General features: G+C 47.5%; 1 protein-coding gene across 4 annotated transcripts in view; it reads right to left on the reverse strand.

Annotated features, from left to right (window-relative positions):
- The window catches only part of slc25a26 (solute carrier family 25 member 26), a 33138-nt gene extending 21476 nt beyond the window's left edge, over positions 1-11662 (reverse strand). The window contains exons 1-5 of one of the 4 annotated variants that reach the window (XM_035520626.1): positions 11559-11649; positions 10018-10174; positions 9558-9667; positions 5636-5740; positions 5324-5371 (exon numbers count right to left, since the gene is read on the reverse strand). In XM_035520626.1, coding sequence (XP_035376519.1) covers positions 5324-5371; positions 5636-5740; positions 9558-9667; positions 10018-10156 — 402 coding nt within the window. In that variant the 5' untranslated portion in view covers positions 10157-10174; positions 11559-11649. Of the gene's footprint in view, positions 1-5323; positions 5372-5635; positions 5741-9557; positions 9668-10017; positions 10175-10466; positions 10572-11558 lie in introns of those variants that run through there. The other 3 variants (XM_035520623.1, XM_027015499.2, XM_035520625.1) reach the window with 3 other exon arrangements.
- Positions 11663-17554: the final 5892 nt, after the last annotated feature.

Raw genomic sequence — 17554 nt, forward strand, 5'->3', positions numbered from 1 at the left:
AAATTCCTTTTCAGGTCACAAGCCCCCCCCCCCCCCCAACTTCTCACTCCATCTCTGTCTCTAAAGGCTGATTGGAAACACGTGGGGGGGGTGTGAACAGACTCAACCTTTTTTCTGCTCAAATTGCCCCAATCGTGCAGAAAATTGGGGTAAGTGAAGGAACCCCAGGGAGGCTGCAAGAGGGATGTTGATTCTCCGGGTCTCCTTGGGCTCACGGAGGCCCACTCTTTTGTGTGCCTCGTGGATGTACCCCTAACCCCTAACCCCTGAGTCCTACTCACATCTCCTATACCCTAACCACAAACCACCTAGGCCCCTAGCCACCTATTCTCCATCAATTAACCGACTGATTAATCAAGTAACCGATATCCCAACCCCTGATATCCCTATCCCCTTTGCTGCAAGGAAAAACATTGCTCCGCGTCGCTCCAAGGTGGGAGGAGCCAGTCAGAATGAGATCTTGTCTTCACTCACAGGCCACATGCAGTGGGCCGATCGCCAAGGCAACATACGCCAAACAAAGCAGAAACCAAACGCCAGTGAGCCAAGCCATGTCGCGTTCATCAGAGCTGCTCCCTCCTAACCCAGACGGATGTAGATTTAATCCTGTGCCTGATCTGGGACCAGTTTTGTAACTTCTACACTGGCTCAGACAGTAATGCAGATCAGTACTACAGGAAGTCACCACTGCTGGAAGTAACCAATAATTGAACAAGTGTAAGTGTCTGGTGCAAGAGAGCAGCCAATGAAAGAGTGATTAATATCAGATACATTAGACAAATAGATTAGATTCAATACATCAGATAGATTAATCAGCTCGATAAATCAATCTATGAAGAAGGAATAAGATCAGAAAGGCTCAAATGAATACGTCGATGGAATATCTGGTGTGTGTGTGTGTGTGCGTGTGCGCGTGTGTGTGGGTATAGATGTGTGTGTGTGTGCCTGCGCATGAGTACGGGGGGGGGGGGTGCACATGTGAAAAACGTATGTATGAGTGTTTGCAGAATGAGCTCAGAACTCTGCTGGTCTACAGAACACACTCCAGCAGATCTGCCAAAGCTGGTCCCTCTGAGAGATGAGGCAGAACAAGAACAAATGTTCACATACATACACACACAAACACAGGCGCACACACACACACACACATGCACACACACACACATAGACACAAACACACACACACACACACTTCTCATGCAAGCACAGTAAAGCACCATCCTGACCACTTTCAACTTTGGCATAAATCGGATCTGTGATCCACATCAAAGAACCCTTTAAAACGGCTCCAGCGTTCTTCTTTAACCATCATTTACAGAAATATTAACAAAACACCTACCTCAGTTTTCTTCTCTGGACATACTTCACACACACACACACACACACACACTTCACGAATCATAGACACAAACAAGAAAGCATTCTCTTCAACCCATAAAAAAGAAAAAAAATGGGGGTTTTTTTCACAAAAAACATGCTCTCGCACACACACACACACACACACACACACAGCACAGATGGAGGTTGTGTGTGTGGAACTGGACAACCATGCTTGTTATGGGGGTTAGGGTATTTGAGTTATCAGTCCTTGGTCTTTGGTGAGGGGTGGAGTTAGAGGCAGACCTGATAGATGAGGCTGTTAAGATCATCAAGCCCACCCGTCACCACAGTGTGACGGGTGGAGTGACCGTGAACGAGAGTCCAGAACCTAGCTGGGGTCTGCTGTCGCATGCGCACACACATTTATCCTTCACAAACATCAATGATGGAGCCAATGATGACATGAGCTAGCTTTACGTTAACTTCAGCCCAAACTACAGTACGTGTGGTTCAAAAGGACCCTGGGTGTAAGTGTGTTGAAAGGATACAAGTCTCTCTGTAGAGAGTGAGGATTTCTAGGAATGTCTTGTTAATGTTATACAGCTTTTGAAATCTAACAGTCGTCTCCTTTCACACCAAATGACTTACTGCATGACTTTAAAAAGACGTTTACTAAACTCTCACTTTATCTTAAAGCACTTTTCACTGTAGACACTGAGGCGTGTCAGGCTGAGGCGAGTAACAAAGGTCCTCTGGCACCTGCCCTTCAGCAGAACGTATGAGCGTCTGGGTCCAGACCTCTAAAGGAGAACCGTCCGTACCACGATCGATCTCTTTAGAGCGAAATTAATCCTCCAGAAACTCCCTTACTAAAAAACACAGATGCAAATTCTTCACATCAAAATGCATCAAAAAGTCCAGTTCTGGGTATTACAACATGAATTTAGCGATTTGCCAGATAGATCAGTGCTACGGTCAGAGGTCAGACAGGGAGGCCGTGGTGAGGGAGTCGTGGAAACGAAGTCAGAGCAGAATACAGCAGCTTTGAGTCTGAGCTGGTGGAGCAGAACACAGAGTTTACACATTTTGTTCATACACACACACCCCAACCAGAGTCTTGGTGCGCACACACACACACACACACACACACACACACACACACACACACACACACACACACACACACACACACACACACACACACACACACACAGACACACACAGACTCACTCACCAACCAGAGTCCTGGTGCGCGCGCGCGCAGACACACACACACAGGTTTGCTGCAGTGTGGTGTGTCCAGCAACTAGCAGATGAGCAAACCAGGGAGGGGAGAGAGAGAAAGAGAGAGACTATTGATCCAAAGATCCCAAACTTCAACTAAAATCCATTTAAACATCCCAACCAGATGAAAGTTGTGACAGTTCTCATAGACGTACAGACACTGAGTTTCAAACGTTAAAGAACGGTTAAACACTTCTCATGATCGTGTGGACAGAAGTCTTGGTTGTGTGTGTTCGTGCTCATGAGTTTGTTCGAATACATGTGAGGGGGGTGTGTGTGAAAGTGCACCTGTGTGCGCGAGTGTGCATGTGTGTGTGTGTGCGTGTGCGTGTGTGTGTGTGTGAGAGCGTGTGTCAGCACGTGTGTGAGTGCATGAGCGTGTATGTGTGTGCGCGTGCACACGTGTGTGTGTGTGTGTGTGTGTGTGTGTGTGTGTGTGTGTGTGTGGGTGGGGGTGGTACTCTGCTCTGGGCACCTGGGCAGCAGTTGTGGTTCAGTTTGCCAGAACTACAGCCTGAGGAGGAGGCGTTTCATAACAACATTCTTAAAAGGTTACCACTGTCAGCTCCGCCCCCTCCTCAGATACCACTGCCAGCTCCGCCCCCACGTGGATACCACTGCCAGCTCCGCCCCCACGCGGATACCACTGCCAGCTCCGCCCCCACGCGGATACCACTGCCAGCTCCGCCCCCACGCGGATACCACTGCCAGCTCCGCCCCCCCCCCCGGGTTAGCCCTGCCAGCCCGCACCCGTTGATCACCTCCGTGAACTCCTGGAGCAGTGTGGGGGTCAGAGGGGAGGGGCTCCATCAGGTGTGAGCAGATGGGGTTATGTTGAGTCCATGTTAATCATCACCCACCCGTGGCAGCTCTGACAGAACCTCTCCACCTTTCCTGTGCCTCCACCTCCCTCAGTTCTGTTCACCGTGTGCTCCGTTTCCATTTCTCTGTTCCTCACGCTTTGAGACGTTTTCACCCTTCTTTGGTTTGTCGTTTTTCTAATTCTTAAGCTCCTCTCTCTCTCTCGCTCTCTCTGGAAGGCAGTTCACAGACCCTCAGGAGTCATTAACAGCAAATCCATCAGGTGGGTGATCGCCACTGGACTGAAACATGGACATAATCAATTCCTCCTCCTCCTCCGTTGTGTGGACGGGTTGGTAATAACTCCTCCGTCATTCATCATGTCCTTTCATTTAGCCCTCAGATTGATTAAAGCTTTATTTCTTAAATACACTATTGATCTGGAAGGCCAAACCATGTCCAACCTCAGTTCTGATCCTCATATGCCCTCTAGTGGCAGTGGACAGAACTGCACCTCCACCACAGTGCATCGATGGTGAGAGCACAAAGAATTGACATTTTTGTTTGTTTATAATTGTTCTGTCCACAAAACGCTGGAATATTGTTCCACAATAATCTTTAGCACCATCTAGAAATCAAACTGAGGTTTGATCCTTGCAAAAAGGTTTGGATGATTAAACAGAGATCTGTTTTCTAAGTGAAAAGACAGACGTCTAACAGCACAGGAAGACAGCGGGTTTTCTGCTGGGGGTTCTACGTCTGCGGTGCCGTCTGGCAGACAGGCCACGTCTCCCCACGGCTTACGTCCGTCTGGTCCACGTACACTTACACGGTGTCCCTGCGTTGCCACGTCTAAGCGGAACACTCTGCTAGCAGGAGTGTGGTCCACGATTCGTGTGTTGAAACGCCGAGGCCGACCCAGAAGAAGATCCCGCATCCTGGAGCCGTCGGAATGCCGGGAGCACGCTCACTGCCCCACGGTCCAAATGTATTCATTTATTCAGAAAACTCAGGAGAAATCATGCACCGTGCCTGTCCATTTTCCCTACAGCGCGTCCAGATGGAATTTGTGAGGATATCGTGTGTTAAGTGAGGCGGAAAATAAGTACAAGATCACCCAGCGGTGTGTGGGAGTGTCTCTGTCTCACACACACACACACACTAATGTCACCTTCATACAGCCCTGCAGTTCTCTGCTCTCTTCTGTCTTCTTTTGCTCTTTCTAGACACCTGTGACGTGAAGGAGAATCAAATCGGGCCGTGCAGGCGTGCAGGGGGGAGGGGGCGCGATCCACATTGCACGGAGTCCGTGTGGCGGATGGGGCTGCCACGCTTCGCGCCTGCCTGCTGCTAATTCCATGAATTAATCAGATCAATTCCAAGTACCAGGAGGAGGAGAAGGAGGAAGTGATGAAGAAATAAGGCTCGTTAAGGGTGAGGAAAAAGCACTTCAGGAAACGAGCCACTACATAAACACACAGACTGGGAGCCACCCTATGTTCTACAAAAGAAAGGACATTAATAACAGTGAACACTTTACAGCAGGAGACTGCAGTTTTATGCAAAACGAGTCAAAAGCAGAAATTCTGTTTGGCCTCTGGGCTGCAGTAGCAGTAATGTTGATCAGGGATCAGCTAATGGAAAATATCACTTTGCACTCTGACCTCATTTGTTAGATAATGGCTATCGCAGATATTCGTGCTTAGGTGTTTTTCTCTCCCTCTCCCACACACACACACACACACACACACACACAGACACACACACAGACACACACACAGACACACACACAGACACACACACAGACACACACACACACACACACACACACACACACACACACACACACACACACACACACACACACACACACACACAGCAGCGAAACAGAACAGTGTGTATGGGAGGGGAGTCTCACCTCTCTCAGTACAGTGCTGCCAAAGCCCCGGTACAGCCCTCGGAACCCCTGTAGGACAGGGGGAAACGTTCACCGCTACGCCCTTAACACCAACACCCTCCCGGACTACCACTGGCGGAGGCTGACGCCACCTACCTACACATACGACTCATCAACTGGCTACAACTGTACATCACATCTCACACATGTACTAACTCAATCAGGGGGTGTTTGCGTAGTCTCAGGCTCATGAACAATGACAGAAATGCCAATGTATGTCCAGTACACTGGACGTGTGTGTGTGTGTGTGTGTGTGTGTGTGTGTGTGTGTACCTCCTCTCGCAGAGTGGCCATGAGAACATGGTGTGTGTGCAGGACGGGAGAGGCTTGTGTTCTCTGCTTCACTACCTCAGTGGGAACCCGGATCAGACAGGCCACCTGCACACAAAAGACACAACACACATCAATATCTTTCACACACACACACACACACACACATCATATACAATATGCACCAACATAGACACACACGGCCAAACACACAAACCACGCATGGTGAGGTCAATTTTGAATCTCACACTAGAATCAAGCCCTTGTCTTCAATCTCTCTCTCCGATACACACAGGACAGGTGAGAAGTTTAACTACTGGACAGATACAGCAGTTTACACACATGGTTATTCATCACGCCATGCTGGACACAGCAGGGAACTAAACGGCCACTGACTAAGAGTGACATAACGGCCATTAATCTGATGAGAGTTACAGAAGGCAAAGGTCACCCTCTCTCTCTCTCTCTCCCTCATACAATCAATCTCTCCTTAATGTGAGCTCTCCCATACAACTGTCTGCTCACGTCTGAGCACACACACCCCCCGTCGCCCCCAGCGACCGCAGAAATCCTCCAGCAGCCCGGGCGGTCGGTGAGATGGTGCTCGTCTGCAGCGCGACGCTGCACGCCTCCCTCTGCCTGGCCGTCACGGGGTGGGGGGGGGGCTCCCTCTCCTCCCATTATCCCTGACCCACGGAGAGCTCCCGGCCGCAGCCGCTTCCGTACGGGCAGGCCACAAATCCCGCCCATGCCGCTACACCTGCGCGGAGCCGTCCCCGAATGCCGGAGCGCTGGAAGTCGAGCGGACTTTAGCGGATAGTGACGTCTGCCTGCCTCTGCCTCCCGTGTGTTTCATTATGGGAGCGTCGTAACGCTCGTTCGTGCTTGCCGGAAAAGACCAAATGCAGAGCAGCCGGTAAAAAACAAAACAAAAAAACAACCCAAACATTTACACTAGCACAACTTCATACTACTACTCTGACTCCAACTGATGATGGAGACTGATGTGTTTATCCAGGGCCCGGATTGTGTTTTAAAGCTGGATTAGAACAGGATAACAAGATCTTGGATAAACACAAAGTCTAAGGCGCAGTGACCTTCCGAGGACAAGCTGAGAAGCTCCAACTCTGAGCTGCAGACAAACATAAACCCGAGCACGACGGCTCACGATCATCGTTAAGCCCGTAAGAAGCGCGGGGCTGCGAGCGTCACCCGCTCTCCGCCCGCGCAGCAACACTGACCCCCAGCGGCGGAAAGGGGTCACTGCGCTGCGCGTTAACGAGCAGGGCGACAGAGAGCCCTTCTCCCCGAGCTCGTTACTTTACCTTTTTGGCTCCGACATCGTTTGTGAAACACGGTACGTCACGTCTCCTCGTCTAATTCCCCGAAGGAGGAAAATGACGGCGCTAAACACGAACGAAAGTGGATATGACAAGCCATCCTCGCCTTAATTGAATCGTGGGGCGCGAGAGTGCGCGGAGCCAATTTCATCGCAACTCGCGAGGGATCGACGCGGAACCGCAGAGATATTATATCGCGTGCTCGTGCACGTGGAGCAGCGGGGGGCGAGAAGCTGAACGGCGAGCGAGCGCAAACGAAGAGATGTAGCGCGCGCGGCGTGCCCGGGCCCTGGTCAGTCACGAGGCTGACGGCCCCGGAGAGGTGCTGCAAATGAGCGGGGAGAGAAAGAGAGAGAGAGATCTTTTTCTTCTTCTGACTTCAGCGCGTGGTTAATTTGACGCGTGGCTGCAACTCATGGCAGATCAGTCCGGGGCCTTGGTGAGTCGTCGGGGCCGGTCAATCCTCGCCACTTTCGCAGTCATCATTAGAGGGGCCCGATAAGCTGGGAGCGTATACTAACAAAAGCGGCGACAGTGTGTCCACTCCCGATGGCTGCAGTAATGTTTAGACGGTCGAGATTTAACGGGAGGTGATGTAGGTCAGGGGCGGTATATTCATTGAGGTGTTTTTCTTGGTTTCTATTGAGATGGGGTCTCCCCCCCCCCCACCATTGTGTCCTTTAGTGTCTTTGCAGGAATCATGGCAGGATACTGAACTGGCGTTCCCGCTGTTTCTTGAAACGCTTCCCTAACAAGAAACGAGACAGGAATTTTGTTTTCAAATAACCGCCGGCGTTTGTACTTTGAAAATCCTCTATAAGAGAGTTTAGTATGGTTTGTTTCGGTGTTTCGGAAGCCCAGGTCCCCGTTTCCCCGATCTTATTCCAGACTTAAAGAGACGCAGCTGGAACATTCCAGGCACCCGGCAAACGCTTCCCTCTGCCCGGAATTCCATCAGACACCTGGAACGATATCTCACAAATCATTCTGCAGGTGGCGAGAATGGGTGAGGGGGGGTGGGGGGGAAAGCAATTTTATACCATCTTCAACTCCCCCAAGGGGGCAGCAGGTAGCACACTGCCTCCAAAAATACATCTGCAAATAAAAAAAAAAAAAAAAGCAGAGTTCTGGCAAGAAGTGCCCTCTGCTGGAAGCGCACTATTACTTATGCAAAGACCACGCGCGTGCTGTCCGTCAGGACGCATTAGGATCAACCTGCAGTCTGAGTCTCGGAGCTCGGATGGCAGGAGGAAGGTGAGCAGGGACTCGCAGCCGAGAGCGCCAGCGACGCTCGCGCCATAAATCACGCGCGGCCTCGTTCTCCAGAGCAGGGCACGGACTGCCAGGAGGTTGGACAGTGGCCAGCGCGGGCGCGGTGGGGATGAGGGCATATTCCCCCCGGTGTTTATGCTGTTAGGGGCGGGGCAGGTGCAGATGCTCCTCTCTGGGTGATGGATGAGATCTCTTGGGAAAACAGTGGGCAAATAGGCACCAAGATGAATCTGGTATAACGGCCTGGTTAGGACCTGACAGACACCATCGACCGGAGCAGCCTTTATAGGCTGCGGGGATAAACACACGCGCGCATATGTGCACACGTGCACACGCACAGGATCACAGAACATTCTGCTTGGCTTATGCAGACTTGTTTGAACTACAGAAGGTGCCGTTAGCCATTACGCATGTGAATGAACGGTGATGCTGTTCACTGTCCAGCCGATTGTTCCGTCATTCACATCATCTCAGAGGAAACGGTCTCTGATGGTCCAGCAGTACGGTGGCGATGTCCGTCAGGTCTGGGAAACGTGCGGCCAGAGGACGAGACCCTCGCCTCACTGAGCTAGATGACATCACAGCAGCAGTGACCTCGCCGGGGGTCACACAGATCACTCAGTGACCTCGCACAGTGACCCCGTCACAGAGATCTGCGTGACCCCCATCACGCAGATCACTCGGTGACCTCGCAGGGGGTCACGCAGATCACTCAGCATCTCAACCAATACTTCATCATCTACCTGCACACACGGGTACACATTTGCTGCATTTAGCAGACGCTCTTATCCAGAGCGACTTTCAAAAGTGCCTTGTTATTTACTCATAGAATACATCTTAGTACAGTACAGTAGGTTAGAGTCCAATATAGCAATGATCTAGAATACTGTAGAATACAGGGATCACTGCTGATGCCTAGAAGTGTGAAACATAAGATCTATAACAATCAGTAAATCATCAGTCAATCAGTGCAATAAACAATACTACAACACACAGGGCAATTTCCAAAAAACACAAACTCTTCCCCAGAACCAGGATTTTTGAAGACCAACAGCTCACGCAGGTTTGCTGCCACAAGCATCTCCATGGTAACCACAGCTCCCTAGGGCTAAAGTCTTAGGCCCAATCCAGGTTTTTTTTCAAACCTGATAAAGTGTGGTTGGTTCCACTGGACAGGGAGTGGATGGGAGGGACCGGCCCACCGGAGCCGCCGAAGCCGACACCGCGGTCTCACCGCCCACATTCCCATGGGGGCAAGTTGCCCATCTGACACGTGGAAGGAACCAGGACAGAGAAAAACAGAAGGGACGTACGATTTCTCCAAGCGAGGCAGCGAGCATGTGCGTGACGGGAGCCATGCGGCCAGACAGACAGCCGGCCAGGAGAGACTTGGTGCCTTCGTAAGTAACAAAGAACGCTGCCGCTAGCGAGAGAGAGAGAGAGAGAGAGAGAGAGAGAGAAGGAGATTTACAATACAAATGGTGAAGCACAGAGGAAGACTTGGTTAAAGGTTTAAACACTAAAGTAAAAGCTGAATTGTTGACTTTTCTGCTTATGACTTGAGATCAGGCACTTTGGAAGTTCAGAGGTCACAGATCAATGCATCAAGCACACACTACTTCTATTCCACCAGAACGTGATGTCCGAGCGACTCGGCTAACGGGTGTCCACCCGCGTGACTCCCCTGACCGGGGAAGCCCTGAGTGTGTTGCGTCTGCAGCGTGGTTGGCGTCTCTCCGCTGCAGTGCTGTTGGAGGGGTGGGGGGGTCTTACCGTTGGGGAAGGAGCCGACGGCGGCTGAGGGGACGCCCGCGTAGACCCCTCCAAAGCCCCCAGCTCTGTAGAAGCCCTGCGGACTCTGGAGACGCGTCTTAATAGTGTCCAGAGGGAAGAGCGTGAGGTCCACACACATACCCGCGCAACCTCCAGCCTGACGGGCACAAAATAAAGAGCTTTGCTGAGGAGTGTGTTTAAATGGTGGCGTGGCAAGACCACACACACACACACACACACACACACACACACACACACACACACACACACACACACACACACACACACACACACACACACACACACACACACACACGATTCAACCTGAACGGACTATAAATGAGTTCATGAGGTTCGGTACTAGAGGAACTAAAGACTACAGCCTGATTGCCGCTTCGTGCGCTCGCTGAGCCACAGCAAGAGTGTCAGACACGCGAAGGCTCCGTTACCACGAGCGACGCTGCGAAGTCTCGAGCCTGCATGCTCTCGGAAGGTCCGGCGCGGCGCGCGGCTCTTGAATCCGCAGAGGACGCCGCCGTATTTGGTGCAACTGCTTCCTGGTGACATCACGTGATACATTTATTTTTCTAGCAACGTTTCTGATCTGCAGATTCGGTACAATGGAAACGCTAAAGTGATTATTATTATTATTATTATTATTATTATTATTAGTATGCGAAGAAGGATAACGCAATTTATCTACATGTAAAGTCTAAACGAATATTAATAAAGGTATAAAAATACGTCTTCATTAAATAGGCCAGCTATGCTCCCACGTAGCTATTTCCACGCTAGCCTTTTTCTCTGTCTGCTGTTCACACTGTAACTATAAAACTGAAAACAAACAAGTAAAAAAAAAAACCATAAACAACAGCAACATTATCTATTTTATTTTAAACAGTCTCTTTTGCTGCTTTAAACGTACTTGTACACTCAGGTACTTTTACTTCTGTTTACTTGTCCTTGAACAATATTTGACCTCAGATGCCTCCAGGCCACTCTGCCAAAAAAAAAACCACGCTGGGAACCTCGGGCTGTGTGATGATCATAAAATAAAACAGACCATGAAAAACTCCTCCACCCAGACTGTGCGTATAAGAAGAGGCAGGGCTACTTCACCTGTGTCTGAGTCACAGATAGACCCCCATCTTACTGAAGTTTATATTTCCAACATTTATCTGACACTTTTATCCAAAGTGACTGGCAATTCTAACTGAAAACAACTCTGAATAATTGAGGATTACGGGTCTTGTTAAGGGGCCCAACAGCAGAAACTTTGCAGTGGTGGGACTTAAACTGGGAACCTTCTGATTACAAAGCCAGTACCTTAACCACAGAGCCACCATTGCCTAGAAGAATGTTTCTACCCAGCATCAAACCACACAGTGGAGTGCGTGGACAGAGACCCAGCTGAGGGGCTAATGGTCTCGCTGTCTCTCTCTGTCACATATATACTCTTTCTCTGTAATGGTCCTCGGGTCTATACAAAAGCCACATTATCTGAGTGTGGAAATAACACAAAGATAATTGGAACTGCTTACTTTTCCAACAGCATCCCAAGCGCAGAGGTAGAAATAATTTTTTTTTTTAAAGTTTTCCTTAAATCAAAAATCTCCACTTTAGTTCATATTGGAAACTGCTCCCGTTCGTGTAAAGATAGACGTATCCTGTCTGAAATTGTTCTGATGATGCGTGTTCGCGTACAGGGGGCGCTGTGGAGTAAGAAGTGAGCCAAAACAATTATTCGTCGATATTTCTTTCCCCCGTGTCAATATTTACTCGCAAGTTCTTAATTGTAAAGTCTTAGTTTTTTTTTGTGAAGGCAAAGGGACACTGGAGACTCACAAAGTGAACCTGGATGCCGCAGTGTGATCTGGATTACTGGGGGAACGTTAAACTTCTCAGTTAATCTCCGTTACTGGGGCATATCGGCTCTTTAAGTAGTATAAAGTGAGTCACGGTACACACTGCCCTCTTGTGGTTAAATCAACAATCTACACATTAAACCGGGCCTCTCTCTCTGCAGTATTATTGAAAAATGTGCAAAACTATATATGAAGCATGAATATAATTTGTTTTGAAGCATTTTTCTTGCGCAGCTAATGAAGGACATCTGTTCAAACCGTTCTGTTTCTATGGAAACCTTGTGTACTTCACTGCAATTTGATTATGTCTGTGTCTTTTTCTACAGTATGCTATAGTTATATTAGATAAGCAGCTGTACATCTGTATATGTAAATATATGCAAATAATTTTAGTAAATCTGGATGGCAGTTCAACTCAAACTACATCTGGCAGCTCGCATAGAAAAACACGCATGTTCCGCTGCAGAGAAGTGATGCATTTTCTCGTGATTCATTTTCCCATGATTAATTTCCATTGTGATTGCTAGAGCACTATGGTTGACGAAGGATGACTTCAGAACCACTGCAGAAGGGGACTAGTTAGTTTGAGACACAACACTCACTACTCACTCACTAGTTAAAGACACCACACTCACTACTCACTCACTAGACACAACACTCACTACTCACTCACTAGTTAAAGACACCACACTCACTACTCACTCACTAGACACACAACACTCACTACACATTCACTAGTTAAAGACACCACACTCAGTACTCACTCACTAGAGACACAACACTCACTACTCATTCACTAGTTAGACACCACACTCACTACTCGATCACTAGTTAAAGACACCACACTCACTAGAGACACGACACTCACTACTCACTCACTAGAGACACAACCCTCACTACTCACTCATTAGTTAGACACCACACTCACTACTCACTCACTAGACACACAACACTCACTACTCATTCACTAGTTAGACACAACACTCACTACTCATTCACTAGTTAAAGACACAACACTCACTATTCACTCACTAGATACACAACACTCACTACTCACTCACTAGTTAAAGACACCACACTCACTACTCACTCACTAGACACACAACACTCACTACACATTCACTAGTTAAAGACACCACACTCAGTACTCACTCACTAGAGACACAACACTCACTACTCATTCACTAGTTAAAGACACCACACTCACTACTCGATCACTAGTTAAAGACACCACACTCACAAGAGACACAACACTCACTACTCACTCACTAGAGACACAACCCTCACTACTCACTCATTAGTTAGACACCACACTCACTACTCACTCACTAGACACACAACACTCACTACTCATTCACTAGTTAAAGACACAACACTCACTATTCACTCACTAGATACACAACACTCACTACACATTCACTAGTTAAAGACACCACACTCACTACTCACTAGAAACAACACAGAATTTCACATAAGATCATAAGATGATTTATATGTAGACTTCTTACATGAACGTGAACCTGCGCATACTGCCATCTGGTGGCACAAGGCGTACATTATTCCTGAAAATAGCTTGCATTTATAAATATTCTCATTATTAGCGATTAGTTGCTGTAATATATAAGACAAGTCCTGCGTGAACATGTGACGTTCGGTGCTTTTCTCTGGAACTTTCTGCACAGGATACACAGTTAACTTGCCCTAACAGTGCAACATAATTCGTTACAGCTTTGCACACAACGTCGTTTAGATAACATACAAAGACAACAACAGTATTGTACTAAATCAGTGTGACAGGAAAATGAAGTAAAGAAACCATCATTAATCAGTTTAATACATTGATTTAAATTAATCATCATGTTATTCCTATTTTTACTGCACAGTAAACTTTAACTTTTTCTTCTTCTCTTTCTTTATCTTAATTTCATCTCATCATCATTAACCCTCTGATCAGGTGGGCCCTCGTTAACCCTCTGATCAGGTACATCGTTAACCCTCTGATCAGGTCGGCCCTCATTAACCCTCTAATCAGGTACATCATTAACGCCCTGATCAGGTCGGCCCTCGTTAACCCTCTGATCAGGTCGGCCCTCATTAACCCTCTGATCAGGTACATCATTAACCCTCTGATCAGGTCGGCCCTCATTAACCCTCTGATCAGGTCGGCCCTCGTTAACCCTCTGATCAGGTACATCGATAACCCTCTGATCAGGTACATCCATAACCCTCTGATCAGGTCGGCCCTCATTAACCCTCTGATCAGGTCGGCCCTCGTTAACCCTCTAATCAGGTACATCGTTAACCCTCTGATCAGGTAGGCCCTCATTAACCCTCTGATCAGGTCGGCCCTCGTTAACCCTCTGATCAGGTACATCGTTAACCCTCTGATCAGGTACATCGTTAAACCTCTGATCAGGTACACCCTCGTTAACTCTCTGATCAGGTACGTTATTAACCCTCTGATCAGGTTGTCCAGGTTCAGCCACTGATAGACACATGATCACATTCCTGTGGCTGAAGGCCTTTTGCTGAATCTCTATCCATTCAGCCTTTCTTCAGGATTTTGGGGATTTTTTCCCAAATTGAGTGTGGCACATGTGAATCCCATCCTGTGGGCACGGAAGGGAGCAGAAGGCCTTTGTTCCAAGTCCTTTGTGTTTCTCCAGTGGACTCTCAGAAACGAAACAATGTTACCCTGCCACTAATCTGATCTCGTAATCTCCGTCTGGTACAGTGACAATAGTCAGTAATCCTACAGGGCTGCGCTGAGCGTTAGCTAATCCAGCCAGAATGAGGAGGGGAATTCTTTGTGTATGTGTTTTGTAGTTCAGCCAGAGTTTGTGGTAAAACATAACTCTGAAAAACAATTTTATTTTTGGATCTGGCCAGTTGGTTCAGCCATTAAGAAAATTAAGAAGACATGATAGTGGTGTGGCTCTTTAATACATATGTGATTATGCACATACACACATACACAGATACACATGTACATTCTCTCTGTTTTTCTCAGCTTTACTGTATGGGAAAATTACTCTCTCTCTCTCCCTCTCCCCCCCCTTTCTCTCGCTCTCTCTCCCTCTTTCCTTCTCGCTCCCTCTTTCTCTCTCCCTGTTGCTTGCTTTCTTTTTCTCTCTCTCCCCCCCCCTCTCTCTCCCTCTCAGTTTATTATTGACTCCACTGTCAGCCTTATTGAGTTCTGAGTGTTCAGAACTTTACATTATAAGTGGATGTACTTTGAGCTTTGTGGGTCCTCATCTGTCTTTCAGGATTCCTGATCAAAGCTACAGTGGGGATCGTTCTTCCCGGTACAGAATGTGCGGTAAATTAATTTCCACTCCGCATGGTCCTACTGGGTGTGCCGTCTGGACACAGGGATCGACTCTAATAGACTCCATCCATAAAATGGAAATTAATTATTCATGCTGTCGAACTCTTCATGGAGGCGAGCGTCATACAATAAACTAAACAGAGCTGTAGACAGGTTATTCTCTGTTGTGCGTTAGACAGGTTTTCTCTGTTGTGCGTTAGACACTATTGTGTTATTTTGGGGTAGAATATGTAATTGATTCTGGAACTGCTTTAATTTTCTGCAGCAGTAAGCATATCATCTACTGGAGAAGTCATTAGTTTGACTTCAGATCAGTACACATTTACACACTGAAACTCAGTGATAAGGGCATGCAAGGGTTTCTAGAGAAACACATCACATTTTGGACAAATATGGACAAATAGTGTACTGAGGATATCCCATTGTGCATGTGTATATAAGTGTGTGTGTGTGTGTGTGTGGAAGGCTTTATTCATTATCCAATTGCAGGATGTTTAAACCACTCCCAGACTGCCTTCCCCGGCTGGACTGTGGTGTGCAGGGTCAGGGAGGGGAGGTGTCCAGGAACAATCGACCAAACCAAATAACTCATGAATCAGAATCAGCCCTACACACACACACACACACACACACACACACACACAGAGGTCAGCAGGCGAAGGTAGCAGTTTGGCATGTGCAGGATGTCACCAGGTGTGCACATCTGACACTGTGTAACACACATGATATTCATTAAAACTTCAAACTCAGACTCTGATTTGATTCTAAGAGATTTCAAAACAATGATGTGACATGAGGAAACTGTCACTCTTTTTCTCACATCAAAAGTTTCAAGCATCAGAGCTCATGGGAAATCGCGCTTGATTCAAAACTCCTTTTTCCCCCGCCATGTTTTCACTGATGTAATATATTTAACATACTGGTTCAGAATGATTAAAGAGAATCAGTGCAGTCGCACACAGCATGCGTGTTTTTGCGTGTGCATACACTGCACCACGTTGTAGCACCACTGTGAGTGAGTGGTTGCCGTAGGCAGCCGCGGTGGTAATGCAGAACATTTCCAACTCTGTTTTAAATTATTGTGTGTTTCCTGGCAACCTTTCTCCTTTGAAGTCGGCTGCCTGTCTGAAATTCTATATGTGTAGGAAATATTTTCACTGCGTATTGCAACAATTAACCCATTCCTGAAGTCCTGTCCCTTGTCTTGCCTGGGGTTCTTTCTCTCCCCCCCTCCATATCTCTTTCATTCTAGCTTTCTGTCTCTCTCTCCTCCCTCCTTCTCTTCTCTTTGTGTGTTTTCTGTCTCTCTCTCTACGTGTCTCCTCTCCCCTCTGTCTCTCTCTGTCCAACCCTGTCTTTCTGGTTCACTTCGTGGACATGTTTGCGCCCTGCCTTTAACCTCCACTACCATCCTGGAGAGCCCTTCAACACATACAATAGACATTAGCATACATTACCATAAATTAGCTCTCGTAAGGTGGAAAGTCCCGCCCATTATGCTAGCATTCCTTATAAGCTCTGATCTTACTGAACTGAAGCAGACCTGAGGCATGTGGGCCAGCAAATATTGTTTATCAACTGTGTTATAAAATAAGATTATTAAACTTTCACCATTTGAATGGCTTGAAGGAATAATTAAAACAATTAATGTTAATTAATTATCATTTAAAAATTAGATAAAAGTTAGTTATTTACTCACTGAACATTTAGTGTCGCTGTTGACCTAAAAACCCAAATCTTGGGATTTAAATCATCGCGAATGGACGTAACCTAAGATGAACTCATTAACTGTGATGATGTCGCATAGGGCCACACAGATGATGTCATCATAAGGGGACGTAACCTGATCTTGGCTCATTAACTGTGATGAAATCACACAGACGACATGTCGCCATGGCAACATCATTTTCCTTTAATCATGCCCCGGCCTGGAATACAAGGACTCTCCTTGTGCTCGGCTGGAGTCTGCGGATGGTGGGAGTGCCGCAGGTCCCGCTGACCGGAGCCGGGGCAGCGCTCCGCTACCATCTCCGTGCTCCTGTCTGGGATTGAGTCCTGACGACTTCAAGAAACAGAAAGGAGGAAAAAGACTCTATCACAAACTTTCATATTAGGAGGATGTTTTATACTGCCAATGTGCCCAAGTCTGCACAATCATTTATTCCACTTTAAACTGGAAACACTCTGTTTGTGCACTGCTGAAATAATCCATGTTTAATGAAATGATCCAACAATTAACAAACAGCTTCACTTCGGTCTTCTTCTTTTTATCATTGTTATTACCGTAACCACATGACCTCGTTATAATTATCACTGTTAAACCAGCACAGGCTTGCCGGCCCAG

The sequence above is a fragment of the Electrophorus electricus genome, chromosome 20 (genome assembly GCF_013358815.1).
Source record: "Electrophorus electricus isolate fEleEle1 chromosome 20, fEleEle1.pri, whole genome shotgun sequence".
In the NCBI taxonomy this organism is placed as follows: Eukaryota; Metazoa; Chordata; class Actinopteri; order Gymnotiformes; family Gymnotidae; genus Electrophorus; species Electrophorus electricus.